Source organism: Salarias fasciatus (assembly GCF_902148845.1).
Source record: "Salarias fasciatus chromosome 23 unlocalized genomic scaffold, fSalaFa1.1 super_scaffold_20, whole genome shotgun sequence".
Taxonomy (NCBI): Eukaryota; Metazoa; Chordata; class Actinopteri; order Blenniiformes; family Blenniidae; genus Salarias; species Salarias fasciatus.
In genome coordinates, this window is record NW_021941230.1 from 12584970 (window position 1) to 12604547 (window position 19578).

General features: G+C 45.0%; 1 protein-coding gene across 1 annotated transcript in view; it reads right to left on the reverse strand.

The window, feature by feature from the left end:
- nlgn4xa (neuroligin 4 X-linked a) overlaps positions 1-697 on the reverse strand; it is a 64923-nt gene extending 64226 nt beyond the window's left edge. Inside the window, exon 1 of the mRNA XM_030086084.1 lies at positions 39-697. Within this exon, the coding sequence (XP_029941944.1) occupies positions 39-465 (427 nt within the window). The 5' untranslated portion in view covers positions 466-697. The remainder of the gene's footprint in view (positions 1-38) is intronic.
- Positions 698-19578: the final 18881 nt, after the last annotated feature.

Here is a 19578-nt window from a genome sequence, read left to right on the forward strand (position 1 = left end):
GCGGGAGGCAGGAAGCGTTTGAGCGCGAGGCGACCTACCGTTCTCCGTGGGGACGTAGATGTTGAGGTACAGGCAGTCCTCGCTCTGCTCCTGGACGTAGCTCACCACCGTATCCAAGTTGGCGGTGAACCACACCGGCAGCATGTCGTTGAGTAAAAAGCGGTCCTCCAGGAACTGAGGGCAAACCGCGGCGAACTGAGTAGCGTTCCTGATCCCCGGCCACGACATGGGGGGCTCGGGCGGCTGGAACCGCCGCTCCCCCGTCGGGGCCAGCGCGTACGGGATCCCCAGGTACTGCTCCACCGGGCCCAGGATCTCGTTGGGTAACGTCACCTTCACCCCCCGTAATTTTCCATAATTGGTAGTGACCACCGGCTGCTGCTGGGCCGCGCTCACGCTCGCCGTGACCAGCCCCACCCACACCAGGAGGCCGCACATCCACGAAGGGCCCCCGGGGGCCGACATGATGGCGCTGGCTCGATCCGTGGTCGTGGTCCGCCCGCGGGCGCCCCCACCCCGCCCCTCCACCGAGACGCCGCTGTGCTCGCCCTCAGGCGGTGAGCTGGTCGAAGGAGCCCCCGCCAAGGACAGACGCCGTCTCGGAGCCCCCCATCCCGAGAGCCTGCAGGGCGGGGCCAGCAGCCGGAGGGGTGTGCAGGAGGAGAAGGCTCCCAGAGGCTCGGGTCCAGATCAGAGACGTCCTGAAAGAGAAACACACATTCAGTGCTTTTAGGTCTTTGATGGTATTTTCACACCAAATTTCAGCTGTTTTAGGATACTTTGCCTTTTTTAAGCAGTTCGAAACATTCTTAGTTGCTTAAACCACTCCAGCTGTTTTGCAGTATTTGTTCTTTAGCTGCAAATAATCCCAGTTTTAGCTTGTCCATCATGTTTAGTTGTATTCAGCCAGATGTTGTGGTTTTATCCACTCTGGCAGTTTTATCTATTTTACCATATTTCCATTCAACTTTTTTTATTGAGTCATCAGTTTCTCTCCACACATGGACAAACAAAGCAAATCAGCTTCACTGGCAGCAAACAACTTTATATCTTTCTTCAAGTAAAATGCGAAAGTCAATGAGACAGTTAAGTAGAAAAATGAGCTGAGAGGTGGACGGAAGTGTGCGGTGGGCTGAGCTGGGTTGAAATAAGCTGATGGAGGATCATTATCAGGCTCCATCTCCGAAACAACTTTTGAATTATCAACCTGCTTGTTAATTCGATTCGACCCTCATTCTGCCCCAAGGCTGGAGACAATTTTATATGTATAGATTTTGATATTCCGAGTGGTTTGTTGAAGAAAATCTGATGCATGACTGCTCCAATCTCAAAAATGTAGATTAATTACACTGGAACTGTGAGCCGCTGAGCAAATCAATTATTAAATCTGGAGCTGACCAGCACTGACTCCTTTCTCCTATCAAAAATACATGAAAAGCCTGCATGAATAACTGAGTGAAACAGAGTCAAAGTACACGCCAATCTCAGAGATTTTTTACCTAAACAGCTTTCCAACAAGGATTAGTGAAATGAAACAGAGGAAGGTGCAGAATGAGGAAACATCGGTGGGAAATCCACCTGGACGCCACGTCGGGTATTAACATGCAGGGATCAACTGAAATTTTTCATTTCTATCACTAAATAGCAAAGCAGCAGGCTCACTGAGAGCGAGGGAGTCCAGGAAGCATGCAGAAAAACAAGGACAGATTCCACACACTAAAGTCACTGTCCTCACAATTCAGAGAAAAAAAGCCACTATTCTTGCTGAAGTCTTAGAGTTTTCACTTCCTCCACAAAATTCTAACTTTTTTTTCTGAGAATTTTGAATTTAAAGTCAGAATTTTGCCTTCACTTTCAAAATTCTAAATCATTTTCTCACGATTCTGAGAGAAAACTTGGTATTCTAACGTCCCTGATTGCTGATCTAGTTCCAAATACAATACAGTAATAAAAGGTCTCAGTTTCAACAGCATGTTCTTTTGAGAATAAAATATGGCTTCATGATGATTTGTGAATCATTGCATTTTGTTTATATTCATATTTTTTACAGGGGCAAACTTGTTTAGAATTAGGGTACAGCAAAGAGACACCGAGGATGAAAAACGATCCTACGCGATGGCGCTCAGGGTCACATGACCACAGGAAGACAGATTCCATCTCAATATTCCAGCATGAGGAAAACTTCATGAGGCCGCTTCCTGCTTTCTCACATTCAAACCCAAATCTATCTGCAGATCCAAACCGACATGCTGTCCAAAACCTCTGTAGACCTGGCTGGCATCAGCCACTGCCAGGAACACACACACGCACACACACACATACACACGCACACCACACGGCCAGTGTGGTGTGTGACACTGTTAGAAGTGACAATTGTCGACACTCTCAGAAATGACTGAGCCTTCATTCAAAGTCGTGGCCTTTCTTTCCTTTGCGATACAGAAGTGAGAGCCCACCCTTTAAACCTGAGAGGTTTCCATTCCTATCCTCGCCGTTTCCACGGGAACGCGGTTCGACACGTGCTAACAGGCGGCCAGACGGGCGCCAAGAATCTGTCACAGTTTTAGCTTTGCTAACAATGCTTGGAGAAAACGTGCCATTTTTCAGGACTGGAGTAAATAAACCCTTTAGAGGAGAGAAACGGTCAGTCCGAGGCTCAGTGGCTCTTTTCTCTGAATCCTTCAGTGAACTTGTTGAGGCAGCCTCCGTGCAGCATGCAGGGGTCTGACAGGCTCAACATTCAGACCCAGAAATGAGCAGAAGGCCGTCTACAGCCCGACAGCGAGCTCTGCTCATTTTCATCACTCGTCCAAATTTTAAAAAATAAAAATAATGTACCTGATTAAAAGATTTTAATGGACGATGTGGAGGAGTAGACGCCCACTCCCAAACAGACCCACCGGTTTCACCAAACATCTTGAATAAAGAGTCTCCTCATCTGTCACTGCCCACAGTGTGGAAATGTCAGAGTGAGGAGACACCAAACGACCACAAAGACACACAAAACTACCGCAAAGTGACCGGAAACAACTATAAAGTGACCGCACAGATGCTTTAAACAGGCACAATGAGGCATAAAATGAGCACAAAGAGAGGCAGACAGACCGACAAAATGCACAAAAACCATTAAAAGGCGATAAAGTGACCAAAAGGAATACAAGATGACCACAAATAGATACTAAATGACCACAAAGAGACACATTCATAAAGTCAAGCAAAGTGACCACAAGAGAACAGAAAACACAGACACGGCCCTGGACTCGACAAGAGGACTATGTCACTACAACACTGCCTACAAACTAAGACAGAAGCACAAAACTCCCATAAAGACACGTTTAACTGTGGAGCCATGACGTGTGGGTGAGGTCAGCAATGTGGACGGCTCCCAAAGTCAGTAAAAACAGGCCCCCGGGCTTCATTTCTGAAACGCCGTCATGCTGATGCGCTCTGGTTTTCTTAATGGTGCTTAGTTTAAAGACCTGGCTTTGAATCAGGATTGAGCTGCTCCACTCACAAATTCAGGAAGCACAAAATCAATGCACAACAGGGCTGCCAGCAGAGGAACAAGGTCAGTGCACGGCAGAGCGGGGAGGGTGCAGTGGACAAACAGAACTGGGGGGATGCAGTGGAAACACAGAGTCTGGAGGATGCAGTGGAAACAGAGTCAGTGCAGAGCAGAAACGTCAGAGCACAACATCACAGAGAGGCAGCCTGGAAACACCGACAGCTCACAGTGGAGCAGGAATCTTAAAGTGGAGTACGGAGGCTGCAGTGGAAAGGTCACTTAACCGCAGACAGACAGGAAGAAATGTCTTTCAAGAAAATAGCATGTCCACATGAGTTTGCAGAATCAGTAAATGTATTCAGTCAGATGGATTTCCTCCTCATGAATGTGAATCTTGAACCGGCCTCATTGGGTCATTAGATGGTCCGGTGCTGATGGGTCTGACTAACACCAGAAGAAGGTTTTTCACAGATGAAGCGGCAGGACGAGCCCCGACGCTGCGTGTCGGACTGGGACTCGCAGAAACTCCAGCAAACACTGTAACAGTCTGATTCACTGTTAATGGAGCGACTCCACAAAGAGTCGCCGGCCCGGGGAGCGAGCCGCTCCTGTATCGATTCCACCAACTGCGGGGAGGCGTCACACTGCTGCCTTTCTCTATGAACACACACAAACTGCTGACATTTGAGAGGATATTTTAGAGTCCCCGACACACTCAAATGAAGTTTGCTGCACTGAAGAATTTGCACTGAGTTTGGATAAAAACTGAAGTCAGAGATCAGTGAAGGACCAGTGACGGATCCCTGATGAATCCCACGTCCAGCTAACTTTACCTCATGTTCTCTAACACTGCCGTAAAATAACAAAATACATTGTTTTAAAGGTCTGGTGTATTTGATTTAGATAGGAAAAAACACTATAATACAGTATTTTTCATATCTGAGCTCCGATACTAGAAGACCAGCCTCTCAGGAGATGTTGCTTTGTCATAGTAACATTTAGCAGTTCGTCCCAGACAGACCTGGAAGAGTCCGCTTTAAATGCATCAGTATTAAGCTCTGGTTCTGTCGCAGTCTTTTCAGAGAGGATAAAAGGAATCTATAACCAGACTTCCAGGTGCTTTCATAACCCAATTAGCTCTAAAGTGACCTTATCGCTCCGATCTTTCAGGGTCAGCAGACGGACTGGAGGATTTTAGCTCACAGAAGACACAAATCTCAACATCTGCGAAGACGAAGAAGAATGACTCGGCCACAGATCTCTGTGATCTCTGGCCTCCTGACATCCGCATCCCTCAAAAGGTAGCTGTCCTGAGCATTAGGGGGTCAAACTCACTGTTTGACTGACACAGGGCCCAAACAGCCTTTTAAGACAAATTCTCTGGACAACTCCAGATGTTTCTGTTGTCTCCGGGCATCAAAGTTCTAATTTGATGATATATATTTTTACTTTTTTATTCTACAGCAATGATTTTATAAGTCAATCTGAAAGGAAAAAAAAGAAAAGCGTGTGTGTTTTCAAACCATAATTATGCAGACAGTAATTACCTATCGAGGCATTGTTGCACATCCTCTCATGTAAATGCTTCTTAAGTGGTGGTTTCCTGTATCAACATAAAGCGTACAGAAACGTACGCTTTATGTTGAATGAAACATCATCTGCATAACGTGAGGCTCTTTTCTCACATGCCGCAGAAAAAGGATGTCTTAAAGCAGCTGGAATGCCATGTGTGTGTTTGTGTACACACACGCAGCACACGTGTGTATGACAACTCCCAGGACTTTAAGGATCTGCTGCTGCAGTGCATGTCTAACTCAGGGATATAATATCATGGCATCAATAATCCATTCTTTGGAAGAAGTGAAAATATGTTCAGATTGACTGCGAAGGTTTTGAAAATGACTGTGACAGGAAGTACATTTTGTAGCTTTTTATCAATTAACTTTGCTGGAATTGAAGTAACGTTTCTACTAAATATCAACTGGTGTTGGTGATTTGTTCTCTGAGTTTGACCAAACAGGACATTTTCCAACCTGTAGGTGTGACAATATGGAGAAAGGCGTCGTCTTTCATGGCCAGAGAAAAGAGATGAAATTGATGCTTATTGTTAATTAAAATTCCAAACGTGTTAATGCCTCGGTGTTTGATCGACTCAGCATTCAGTTTGGTGCAACAATGTGACATTATATGATGTAGTGTCCTTCAGATGGCAGAGAGCTCTGGCTGCCGCTCTCCCTGCCAGACGCTCACAGGAGATTGTGAACATTGTTCTCACTCCTAATGATTTCACGAGATAAGTCTTATGAATTTCAATGAAGGCGCTGTGTCATTTGCATTTCAATCATAACGAAATGATCCCGTCGGAGGAAGGCCGTCCTCCCAACTCCCAAATGTCACACATCCAGAAACGCTGATAATGAAGTGAAAGAAACATGCATCATGTGGAGGTGAGAGTCCACGTTCCCACACTGCACGCATGTTTAGTTACAGCGAGATTCACAACAAAGAATCACACCGGCCACAACATTAAGACCACTGAACCAAGATCAGAGCACTTCCATTGCCTGCAGTTCTTATGGGATGTTTTATTTCACTTATGGAGATGATGGTTGAGATTTAAGCTTCCAAATAAAGGTGATCTTTCTCTTTTCTAGAGCCCTGTCTGTGTTGACCATCACATTTTTGGCTAAAAACGAGGCAAATGACAGAAAAATGTTGACAAATGCAGAGAGTTCAGTGAAACACTCCACTCCTGTATGTGGAAGACGTCCAGATGCAGGTGCTCTGAAAAAGAAAAAAAGCTGCGCTCCAGGGGCTATTTTCAGGATCTGTTGTGAAAGAGAACCAACAAAACATCATGACAGTTTCCTGTTTTCACATGAAAACGTGGAGTAGACCGACCTGAGAGGCTCTCCAACACTCTCCAAGCTTTCTACTCACTCACTGAACACACACACTCACATTGACCGAGTGGGCGGGACTTCCTGGTCAGATATGTTGACATGCATAATGCATGGAAACATTGATAACAGTTCAGTAAGTCTTTGGTGCACGGAGATGTGATTGATTATACAGTACATATTGACGCTGACCACAAAGAGGACATCTGTAGACAGATTAAAATGCAAACCGTGTCCACACCTGGGAACGCCGCTCTTAAAGACACTGAACAATAACCTGTTAAAATGTTTTATTTCCCAGTGAGACAGATTTAAGATTCTTAGTGTCATTTTCAGCAGAATTTGACGCCTGTAAAAGCAACATTTTTATGTCCTTCTCGCCCCGGTTTCGACACAAAATGCTGAGAAATGGTCAGTGTAGGTCACTGCATGCACTCAGTTCCCTCCTCATTAAGACCCAGCACAGCATCTCCACCACATATTCTCCCTCTACAAACTTAATCTTCTTCAAATTTGCTCGAGGTGAACAGACGGGAGCTCCCTGGCGGGTTCTGCTTTCTCTAAGATCTGCATGTTTTCCTTCTGCGTTTGTGGTTTTATTCTTTAATCTGTGTATTCGTGTGTGGTTGTGTCTATATGTGATGGTGACAGTCCAAACTGAGGCCCGTCAGCTCCCCCATGGCGTCCTGGCCAACAGCAGGAGCGCCTTCAGATCTTCAGCTCGTCAAACTTTACAGCTCTTCATGTAAGCGCTTACTGAAATCATGTATGACTGAGTTTTTTATCTGACTGGTGAGCATGTAAAAATTCATCTTCACTGCTGAGAACAAGTGGCAGTAAAAGACTAAAATGACCTCTTTATATTTTTATGCACATCTTCATATGAGCAGCCTGGCGGTGGAATAAAAATCACATTGTGATCTGTTATGTTGTGATGTTTAATTCAACATCATGATGCTCACTACTTCAGTCTTTTATGCTTTCCCTGTAATATTTACATGCCACAGCTTGATCCCTTGGACTCAAACGGATCCACCGCAGCTCCGCAGGAAATCGATCTTGAAACAGTGGGAAAGTAGAGTCTCGTCAGCATAACTGTGAAACGAGACTGAAAATCTACAACATTGCCATTTTTCTATAACGATAAGAGGCCAGACTGGGTCAGAATAAATAACCATCGCCCATGAATAAAAAGCATTTCTATAATCCTGTACTGAACCACACCTGTGTTGAACAAATATCTTCTGACAAGCAGCAGAACCAATTTCCAGCATCTATGCCCAACATGGAGGGATTATGGAGCCTGCTGCCTGCTGTGAGCTTCTTTTTTTGAGTTGGTTCAGCCCAGTTTGTCAAAATTGAAGCAGAACAATCACCAAAACAACATGATTGAAGAGGCTGGATGGTTTGATTGGACACAAAACTGTTGTCCTGTAACATGTATTTTTCTGTTTGTCAAACACGAAGTCAGATTATGATAGTCTGAAATCATTACCTAGAACTGCCTGACCTTATTTCCCTTCTGGCTTCTAAAAAAAAGAATGGAGGCATCAGGATGAACTGAAGGAAGAACATGCACCTTGATTAAGAGCATAAAGGATTTGGTTGTTGACATCTGGGAGTGTATCAGCTATTAGGCCTAATTTTAGACCAGGATGGATTAGATGCAAAATAGGTCACACCTACGCTTCTTCCAAACACATGAACACACACGTCTCGACATATTCTCCTGTTTCCTGCTGAAATGCTTCACACTTCTGGGTCCACCTCGTTTTTTTTTCTTCTGCAGCAACTTCAGCTGCATGAATCCTCAAAGCTCCACTCTGGACGCGATTTTACAGCTCCTGCATGCACGGCAACACACACGCGCACACACACGCACACACACAAGGTCAAACCATGTTAAAGTAGCGTCCTGCATGAGGCTGCAGTCTGTTGCAGAGCCGGTGTGTGAATGCCACCCCAACTGCAAATCGCAGCTTAAGCAGCTGCAAAAATCCATGCAAACGATGCAAACCTCACTCAACCCTGCCTCTTTCTTCTTCTTTTTTTTTTTTTTTTTTTTTTTTTGCCCCTCTCTTTTCCTCAAAAAGCCACATCCAGATACCCACACCACCATCTTGTGGCTGCTTGGGTGGAGAGATGCGCACAGGAGGGGGAGAGCTGGAAGATGCGCACGCACAAGAGTTGGGAGGGAAAAAACAAAACGTGTGTGTGTGTGAAACATGTTTAAAGCATGATGCTTAGAGGGAGGGTGAGAAGCGGCGTGGGGAGGGGGGCTGCTGCTGCTGTTAGGGCACAGCCGCCTCTATTTTCAGCCCCTTAAAGTTAACCGAGCTTGTTGCTTTATTGGCAAAGCACGCGCATGCATATGAGCAGCACGCATGACGCGTGGGCTCGGCGTCCCCACTTCATCCTGTCATTATTCCTATTATCATTCACTGACGAAATGAGCATCATAAATTGAAAGAAAAAAAAACCGTGAAAAGTGCGCAAGACTCGGGCTCTTCTGCTGGTGCTGCAGAGAATGAAACCTGCAGAGCGTTTTTACACACACACACACACACACACACACACACACACACACACACACACACACACACACACACACACACACACACACACAAACACCCTCGATGCGCCTTTTTCCAAATATTTTCCCGGTAGTTGAGAGTTAATAGTCTGGATGTGGACGGATACCCTGTGGATGGTGCTTCGCGTCCGGACAGAGAAAGAGGCAGAGGAGAGGGATGGAGGGATTGGGAGGGATGGAGAGATGGAGGGGGTCAGCGCCAGAAAACGCACAGAAATTTATCCGCTTGTAAACAAATTTGGAGCGTTTCCCTCCCCGCTTAACATCCCCACATCCAGCCGGCTGCGCACTTACCTCAGCCCGTGTCTCCCACGGTCTCCCCCCTCAATGTAAGTCCCGACTTCGGGCGGAATAAAGCCCACATAGGAGGAGAAAAATAGGGAATAAAGTCCACGTCCAGCCCGACGCTCCGCAAATCCAAAGTAAGACGCGCAGCTCCTGCGTGTGCTGAAGACAGCTCAACTCCTGTGTGTGTGAGTGTGTGTGTGTGTGTGAGTGTGTGTGTGTGTGTGTGTGTGTGTGTGTGTGTGTGAGTGAATGTGTGCGTGTGTGTGCGTGTGTGTGTGTGTGAGTGTGTGTGTGTGGTGAGAATAGAGATGCGGCGTTATCAGCACAGAAGATGTTTCAATGAGTCATTGCAGAGGCGCTGGAAACGGCGCTGAATCTAATTGCGCTCATACAGAGAGTGTAAGGCGCGGAGCAGATTAGTGACAGAGAAACCAGGTCTCTCTCTCTCTCTGTGTGTCTCTCTCTCTCTCTCTCTCTCTCTCTCTCTCTCTCTCTCTCTCTCTCTCTCTCTCTCGCCATTGGACTACACCGCCTGAAATTTACTAAGCCTGCAGCCAATGGATTGCCGCATTCTCTCCATCACCCTTAACCAGCCCGCTGTGTTGTGGCAGCTCTGGCACGCAGTGAAACATGGCACCAGCGCGTGCAGCCTCCAACACAACGCCAGCTCGTGGTTCGGGAGCAAAGAGCTCAAATCCTCCCCGTCAGCCCAGATGTTGACTGAGGCTGACCTGTCAGGGCCGGATTGTTCCGACGGAGCGCCGGAGGGCACGCCGTGGCCCCCGCACAGCGCAGCGGCCGTCACCCAGAGGACACGCCACAAAGTGAACAACAATGACACGAATCATGTGTGAGAAAATTGAATGTGTTTGTTATGAAGCCAATATGAATAACTTCACCTAATTTTCCACACAAGTCTGTTTCTTGTGTCCAGGTGTTTTCCAGTGGTGCTGTAGCTGCTTGCTGTTGCGATACAGTGACATCTAGTGGTCACAAATGTTTTTTTCTGTATATTTTGATATAATAAAAATAAAAAACTTAATAAATTGCACAAATCCGGTACTTATCGTCCAGAAACTTTGATATGTGGCGCCATCTTGGATGGGGACCCTCTTCTCTTCCAGTACAGTCACTTCTAAAATCAGAACTTGGTTTGATTTGTCACGATTTAGGATGCTTTTGTACATTGAAATGTGGCCTTTCCTATTAAAATACTCTTCATATTTCATGTTTTCTTTGTTTTGGTGTGGTTCCATTTTGAAGCAGGTCATGATTTCCCTCAGCGGTGACATAAATGAGTAGCAGACATTAATAAATGGTTGTATTTTGGTGAAAAAAACATCTGTGATCGTACAAAGTAGCTTAAAAGCTAAATGCCAATATTGAACATTGATGATTTCAAATATGATGGTCAAATTCTGTTTGGAACAGAAAATACTGGTTCAAACATAAAACGCCATTACATTTCTGGATCATTGAATCACTTTTTGATTGCAATAAAGTTAGTAAAGTTCATAAAGATTCTGGTTATTTCAATTCAAGGACTTTCTGAAAGGATATTTTAAGGATCAATTTAAAGCCAAGAATTTTGAAGTTAAAAAAAAATTAAAAGTAACATCTTTATGTGCCATTTATTTACAATAAAACTTGCTGGAAAAGTGTAAAACTGGCCACTGTTTGAATGTAACATTTAATGTAAAACAGAGACTGAAAGTCTCTTTGGCACAGCTGTGCTCCTGTTCGCCTTTTATTGAAGTTTTATATTCAGATCTGTCGGTGACCGAAGTCAGCTGGAGGCTATTTTAAACCCGCCGCAGCTCCGTTTACATCTGCAGGTTTGTGTATTCAAATATGTGTGAGCAGCAGCAGCAGCAGGTCAATAATTTCCTGGTGCATTATGGCTGGCAGGAGGACAGAACTGGTCCACATCCAACAGCTAATGATACTTTTCAATAGGTGAGCTCGAGAACTGACACAAAGGCAGTTCTTCATCCCGAGCTCCATTACAGCTGTGACTGACGTCCATCCTGGACACGACGACATGTTTTCATGCTTTTAAATAGTTTCTCTTCAATCAATAGTGGCTAAAAGCTCAGTGGAAAGTTACCATATAAATATTCCATTCATGATTTCCACCCTTTAGGTAGTGCCACATCGCGTTGTCTTCTTCCACAGTAAAATATCACCGTACAGGAAATATCATGAACATACAGACGTTCTTTTATTCTCTTTCATAATGTGTTTGAAGTGCAGGCGGATCGTCTCCCGTCGAACATCTTAAGGAGCCGAAATCAGTGTCTGTCTGCGAGTCGCTGCAGGACGCTCAGCATGCACAGGATGAAGAAAGGAACTAAACCACTTTCTGCACATCCTCCTCTGAAATATTTTAATCACGTCAACATTTTCTGAACTCTGAATTATGCATGCGATTCACATGCAAGTTTTATTTGATTGCACCAAAACAAGGACAGGCGTATTTGTTTGTGTCAGATGAAATCCTCCCATCAACAGTTTACATTCTGATGAGCGTGGAGATGATGCGAGGCATTAGAAAGTTTCCGCAGTGTTTCCTGTGATTTGAAGGTCAACATCATTTGGAATCAGTGTTTCTCATCATGGTTCTGTTGGAAAACGGGCCGGACGGAGCCACAGAGGCGGGCTTCCCTTTGATACGGTCATCACTTATTCCCTCTCGCCTCGTCACTGCCCTCAGCGGTCGGGGGTCCTCCAGCGCCTCGCCAGTCTGAATCCACTTCAGTCGGCCGCTCGGCCCGTTTCCACCCTGTGACTTTCATGAGGGCGATGGTGGGATGGGGGGGCGTCAGCCAGATCAAACGTCCAGCGGGATTACGCTGCCGCGACTGAACACACTCCACATGTTAGCATACATGACGCAAAGCTCCGCTTTCGTTTGTTCTGTCGCTGAGGACTTCAGGGAACTGATCAAATAGGGAATAATATGGACAAAAAAAGCAAATTAGTAATCATTTCTTCATGTGATCCCTCTTGTTTTTCTGTAGAATAACAATACAGGACATGAAGAGGTCAACCTGTGGAAAGTGGCTCACCAGTTAAGAAATAAAGGTGGAATTAAATGAGCCATTAATCAAAAAACAGTTTCAAAAGTGGAATTTGAAATGGTTTTTAATGTTTCAAGCTTTCTGCTCTGACAGGCTCCTCCATAGATACAGACCTGTCAGATGCACTGTTGACAGATTTAAACCAGTTTACAGAATTTATCAGATAAATTCAGTCAAGGGACTGATGAGCTGGTAGTCCAGTGCTGCTATTTTAATATATCTGGAAATTCTTGCTGTTGCACTTAAACTAGCTGTTTACAAAAATGTTTTTAATGGGAAAATGAATAGTCCCTCTCTCCGAAGAAAAAGAAGCTGGCAATGAAAAGGAGTTCAGACCAAACACGAGTCGGTCAGATGTGAAGCACTCTAAAATAAATGTCTGTTAGGTGGAATCAACACAAGAATTGATCCTTTTGGAGACGCCCTCACTTTGAGTTGATGGATTTTTAGAAAAATCAGCCAAAAGTCTTTTCTGGAAAAAGACTTTCTGGAACGACCAACAAATCCTCTGAGTTTTTCTGGTGTTTTGGAGACTTTGAGGTGAAAGTATTTCTTTTTTTTTTCAGCCATTGTCCTCAGTGAGTGTGTTGCTGAGCCTCTTCACCACACCAGTGCTACCAACTGTTTTTTTTTTCTTTTAAAGCAACAAATGAAGTCACATTTTCCACGTTTCCTTGATCGGCTCTATAGGTCCATGGAGGACGTGCGCGATGTAAAGCACGCATGAAAACTGAAGTCCATTTGTACGATCATGCAGTTTAGCGCTGTTGTAAACCCATCCACCTCCTCCGACACCTCTGTCATGGTGCACGTTTAGTTTTAGTGCGTTAGTTTATTGAATTCTGACTCCGCCCCTTCCAGTCTGATCGCTGTTCTCTGTCCAGGTGTGTTTCACCTGAGCTTGAGTGTGTGACTGTCGTCACCTGGTGGATGCTCTACAGATGGGTCGTCCTCTGTGTCTTCTGGCTGTTTGGTTTGTCCTGTGTTCCTACGTAGGTTGATGTCTTGTATCTCAGCATTTGTTTGCGATCTTGTTGGTTTTTTTGCTCCTGTATAAGACTATAAACATGGTAGAGTCTGCAGGAGCCTTTAGAAAGACTCTCCCTCTGTACAGCTTGACAGTGAAGACAAACTGATGAGAGTAACGGTCCAGCCTGATCCAGATGGCGTTCTCTCTCTGAAGCCTCTCAGGTTAGAGTGCAGTGAAGTCCCAGCGCTCCTGGTTAAATCTTTCCTCCTATTGGGATTTTGTTAAACTCACATTCTCGGTTATAAATGTGCACATCTGAAACGGCTTTGGAATGCACCGTGACAGCGAAGTGATTCGATGAGAAAAAATATGGATGAGTGCGTTTGGCGGCGAGCTGCCGGTGCTCGCTGGGAGGACGGATGTGTGCACGGTGCAGTGGACTGCATGTGTCGGGACGCGTGCAGACCGAGGAGGCTGTCAGACCGGAGGACTTCACAGGGCCGCTGCGAGATGAGGCCAAGAAGTGTGGCGTTTAATACTTCACGGAGGACAAGCTCGCCTCTGATGATTTAGACAAACAGTGGCAGTCGCGGGAGTAGACGGAGGCGGGGGAGGGGGTGGGGAGGGGGATCTGAGGCGGAGACGGCTGCTCTCTTCCTCTGTGTTTTAGCACAGACGATTCCTGTCGCCTCGGGCGAGCAAACAGATACATAAAGGCAGTAAAGGGGCCGCCGAGGCACGACGGCGGGATCGTTCGGGAGCAGGCGGCCCTCTGGTGTCGACGCGTGGAGACGAGGACGAGGCCTCTCCAGCAGGAACGCAGCCGTTTATGTGCTTTGGCGTGCGAGCGCGACAGGGACAAAGCCTGTCGGTTTGAACTGTAAAGAAGCAATCGCTGCTGCTTTACTGTCTCGGACAACAAAATAAGCCCGACGCTGATCGACGCCAGTCACTCCTTCACCGCTCAGACTTTGCGAACAGACGATTAGCTCATGTCTCCCGCCGCTGTCTGCCGGCTGAGCTTTATTCTGCCGGCCTGTGGGCGTCTGATTTAAATGCACTGATAAAACTCACCTCAGGGTGCTCTTTAAAAGAATACTCCACCTTAAATGCCCTTTGACTGTCTGCCAGCTGATCAAATACACAGTTCATCTTTCATTGATATTTTTTTGACTTTGATCTGCTTCCAAAAGAGCCGCACGATATTCCACAAAGGCATGGTGATATTAACAGTCAAACATGCTACACGGTGATACTCTGCATGTCAACTTATATGGCCAATCAGAAGGACTAAAAGTCTAAGCAAACAGATTTCATTCACTGTCCCAAAACACACACATCATATATTCAGAACTCTGTTTACTTCGGGAAAATCTGCTTTTATTTTTCTTTTCAAGACGCTCGTCTTGCAGCTCTTGACACCAAAATTTAAAAACTCATAAAAACATGCGTCACCTGGGCTCCGTCTTTTTACTGCAGGTGATAACTGTTGGGTTTACAACCTCTCTGAAAGACGACTCTGATTACATAAATGAATATACGAGATAATAATGCTGGAAAAGCGGCGAGAGATTGACAAAAAAAAAAAAAAAAAAGACTAAGACGACCTGAACCTGCAAATGCATCTACTTCAACCTACAAGTAAAAGCAAGAATCTTCCAAATAAACACGTCCAGGAAATGAAAGTGACCCCTGCTCCCAGTTCTCTGCTCTTATTTTGATTGAAAAGCAACATTTCCTGCCTGTGCGTTCTGCGTTGGTCCTGCTCCACCGGGGGAGCAGTGCGGCTTCCAGACGCCCGGCGTCGCTTGTGAGCCTCATAAATGTGGATCGGCGTCGCCCACGCTTCATCCCCGACCTCAGACCCGGGATGTTTCCAGGCAATCCGCTGGCCAACTGGGCTGCCGATCCACACGGCCAATGGCAGCCGCCATGGCCGAACAGATGGAGAGTCGTGGATCACAATATGTACAGGATATCATAAAGTCTGAGGTGGAGCGCAGATTTCACCGCCGCAGCTGCTGTGGCTTCGTGCATTTTAATCGCAGCATGTCACCAGTTTGACTGTAATTTGCAGATCTGAGTGGGACAGAATTAAATTTTCTGAAACTGCCATGGAGTTTAAGCGAATTCCCAGCCTGCCACAAAGCTGTGCTGTAGATATTTTCTGTCTCTTCACAGGAGCTCATTGTCATTTATTTTTCACTTCTGTACGCCTTTGATTCTGATTTATGAGCGAGCTCAAAACTCACTTTAACAACCTAAACAGTGTCGTCAACATCTAAATCTGGTAATTTTCAGTCTTGTGACAAGTTAGCGACGTGACGCGAATTCAGCCTGATGAAGTTACTTTCATGAAGAGTCAAAACCCAGAATCCTCTGCGCTCTTACACTGAAGCACATGATCCATTCGGGGCCACATTAGGGTGGAAAAGAGGAGTTAGAACCAGTTTTTTTCCACAGACCTGTGTGGCTGCAGGCGCCGCCGTTCTCATCAACGCAGAAACACCTGTTGGCTTTTCCCTCAACATCCACAGCAGAATCAGTGGAGGTAAATCCAAAGCTGTGCTGCGGGAAATCAAAGCCAGTCCACGACCTTGACCCGTGGAAAGCGGCAGCAGCAGCAGCGGTGGAGGCGGCGGCGGCCTCGTGGCGCCGCGCTCACCGAGGGCCCATTAGTGTCTGGCAGGCTGGACGGATGCTGCAGCTCTGCTGCTGCCTGGTTTTAGGAATTTGGTTTAATCACATAAAATCATAAGCTGTGGGCATTAGTTTGTGTAATCACGCATGTCTCCAGGCTGTGTGAGTCAGCAGAGTGAGGAAACAAACTATGTCAAATGTTCATTAGAGCTGCATTAGAGCTCTATCTGTTGGACAGTAAGTGGCAGGGTGGGAGGCCGCCGCCACACAGCTGCCACGCTGGATTAAGATGGATTATTGCTTTGGCAGGAAATATTCCTGAGAGATTGTTGATTGGCTGCAGTTTGCCTTTGTTGTGATTTGTGTTTGTGGTGAGACAGGTACGCGTCCTTCGAACCTGTCTGTCCAAAATTAGATTGAGATTAAACAAGAGACTCAATTAAAAATGGGAATCTAATTAATTAAATTCAATTAATCTCATCCCGGAGTCTGAACATTTGTCAACTCAAACTGGTTTTTGGAGATGAATCAATCATTAAATCAACCTACAATTGTTTGTTCAGGGTATCTTCTTTCTCTGAGCGTTCCAGGCTTTAATAATACATTTCTGTAAAGCTGTGTGGACAGATATTAAAGCGGAGAACAAATTGCTTTAGATTTGGTTTGCAATGTACTTTTTCTTCCTTAACATCCAAATATCTAATTTCTGTGTGAACCGTGAAGCTTGCGGGGCGCCCTGATCCTCTGGGCATCTTTTCAGGGTCAGGAAGCCGAATTAAGATGAGATAGGAGAGAAATGATGCCGCTGGGTGAAGCTCCAGTTCAGCTTGAACAGAGGTTCGCTCCTGGAGTGTGTTCTCATTAGCATGAGTGATGGAAACTCCCACTGATTTTACAGTTGGCCTTGAGTCCATTCTCTCTTCCTACACACACACACACACACACACACACACACACACACAAACACGAACTATTTGTAGAGCTTTTCCAGCATTTATGAAGAGCACAGAGGGATCTGCAGGAGGTGGGGGAATTTACGTCCCCCAACACACACACACACACACACACACACACACACACACTGTTCCGAGTGATTTTACTCCGTTAAAATGATTAAAACACATAAGCCTTTTTTTTTTTAATGAAGTCCATTCTACCAAATGTAAGTGTCATTCTCATGGCAACGTCAGCGTCGTTTAAACATTGATGGTGATTGTTGATTCATGCAGTTAGCATGCCAGGCCACTAGTTGGTGCTGTTGTTTGTTTTTACAGAAAAAAGAAAACACACAGAAATGCTGCAGAGAACAATACAATCAACAGGAGAACGCAGACCTTCTTTGAACGGTCAAGTTGGTTTGTTCTTCCAGCGACTGTCAACTAGAACACTAAAGCATTTTAGAGAAGTTCCACACTGCGCTGGGGGCCATTTCCTAAAAGTTACGTTTCAGTGTCTCCGAGCACCATTGTCGTGGGAAAAAAACACACAAAATGCAACAAAAGTTTAACATTTTCACCTGGAAATGTTGTGTCTGATGGGGTCAGTTGTCTGGACTGTTGATTTCGTGGTTTTTACTCATTCAAGCTGTTTTATCAGTTTTATATATTAGGCAAATAGTAGAGTCAATCCAGATTGAAGATAAGTTTATTCAACGTATCCAGACTGAGAATCAATCGAACAGTTACGTTATGATCTGTTCCAGATTCGGACATGTTTTAATAATGTTTGATTCCAGCAGAAACAAAGCGAGGCGGATCACTTGGGTTGTCCTCAGCTGGCGTCTGCTCTTAAATGTTGATTTAAAGGACGATCCGCCACAGCTGTTGTCATTAACCTTTATTTATGGTGACTTTCCCCGACAACGTCCCGACCGTGAAATAACGATTTTATCAAGCGGCGGTCTGTGTCACTTCTCACCAGATGTTCGCGCACACCAACTTTTTTTTTCTTTTTTAGTGTTTGCCAAATGAGAGGAGCACAAATTATCAAAAAAAAAAAAAAAAATCAGATAAAAACAATCTGCCGAAGTACACACAGATGGTGAATCTGCACATTTCAGATTGTTTTCTCACTAAGTGATCCTCCTTTTGTGTTTGTTCTGATAAAAAAAACCTTTCTGATGATGAACTTCGACATTATAATCAATGAGATCGAAGGTCTGCAGCGATTTATGACTAAAAAAAAAACATTTTAAATCTGTTCAACCAGATAAAAATTTATCTGAGAAATGTGTTTTTGATAGAGGCCACAGCTCATGACTTTCATGATCTCATCTCATAGACGTTTCATTGCATTTTTAGCATTTTTATATCTTTTAGCATGTTTTTTTTTCAGCTATTCAACTATTTTTTTTATTATTTCAGCTGCCTGACCTTGTTTTTAGCCATTTTCTATCAGTTTAAACAACCCGTTTCTTTTATCATCACCATCTTAATTTGTTATTTCAGAAATATTGAACCACTTTTTGTCCATTTTCATCAGTTTTGCAGCCATGGTGGCCTCAGCGGCCAGTCGTGACGATCAAACCTTCACATGTTTCATTACTCTTGTCACAATGTGTTTCCATGTTTTTGACAGTCTGTTCCAGATAATTGGATTTTAATTGTTGTGGACTTTTCACCGGCAGTGAGAAGACATGTTTGTTGAGAAAGCAACATGCAGTCTGAGATAAATTCATTGACTTGGGAGTAATTACACAGCAGACGTTCAGACTGGTCACAGTAGAACAAAAGCAGGTGAAAGTAATTATATTCATGCTCCAACAAGCACATTGTGTCTGTGGAGAACACTTATTGTAAACTGGAATTCTTCTTTTCAAAGCATTGTGTGAAGAAGAACAAATATTATCATTATTAAACAAAGTTTGCATTGATTTGATGCTTGTCACTGAACTTAAAGTTCTCCTCGTGGGTTTTTTTTTCTCCACAAAACATCTAACAGAACTTTTAACAAGCGGCTCAGTGGCGGAGTGATCAGCTGTTGTCCTTCTGCTGCGTCACCGTCACTCTGACATTACTCTGGATCCTGTCGACGAAGAGAAAATATCAGCAGATCTTTGAGAAATTTCAAGTCGTCACCATAATTAGCAGGATATTTGAAGAAAACAGATTTGGAGAGAAGTGGAACGTTTGGCAGCCGTGCAGAAAACGCCGTCGACCGGACTTTGATGCGATCCTCGGTGGGATTCACCTGACGGCGGTTCTGGTTCAAAGCGGTTTACTGACCCCGTCACTCTCCATACAAATGAAACACACTTGGACTCTTTAGTATTCACCAGACCCACAGAGATGTTTTTCTCCCCTCCATGTATTTTTCAGCGGCGCTGCTTTGGCCTACATATTTCTGTTTTCTTTTCATGAGGAATTCAGACGGGCAGAACGCTCGGCCGTGCCAGCGGCTGATTGGCAGCGGGCAATTTGTCAAAGTGGTCGGGAGGGTAAAAGGAGAAACCGCTCTGGTCGGGGTGGTCCAGCTTCTGCCACTGAGAGGGATAAAACCTCGTATCGCAGCCATTACAGCCACTTCTCACCCCAATAACCGACTTACCGACAGGCTGCATTCATCAGATGGCACTGACTTGGTGGCTGATCAATTAAGAATGA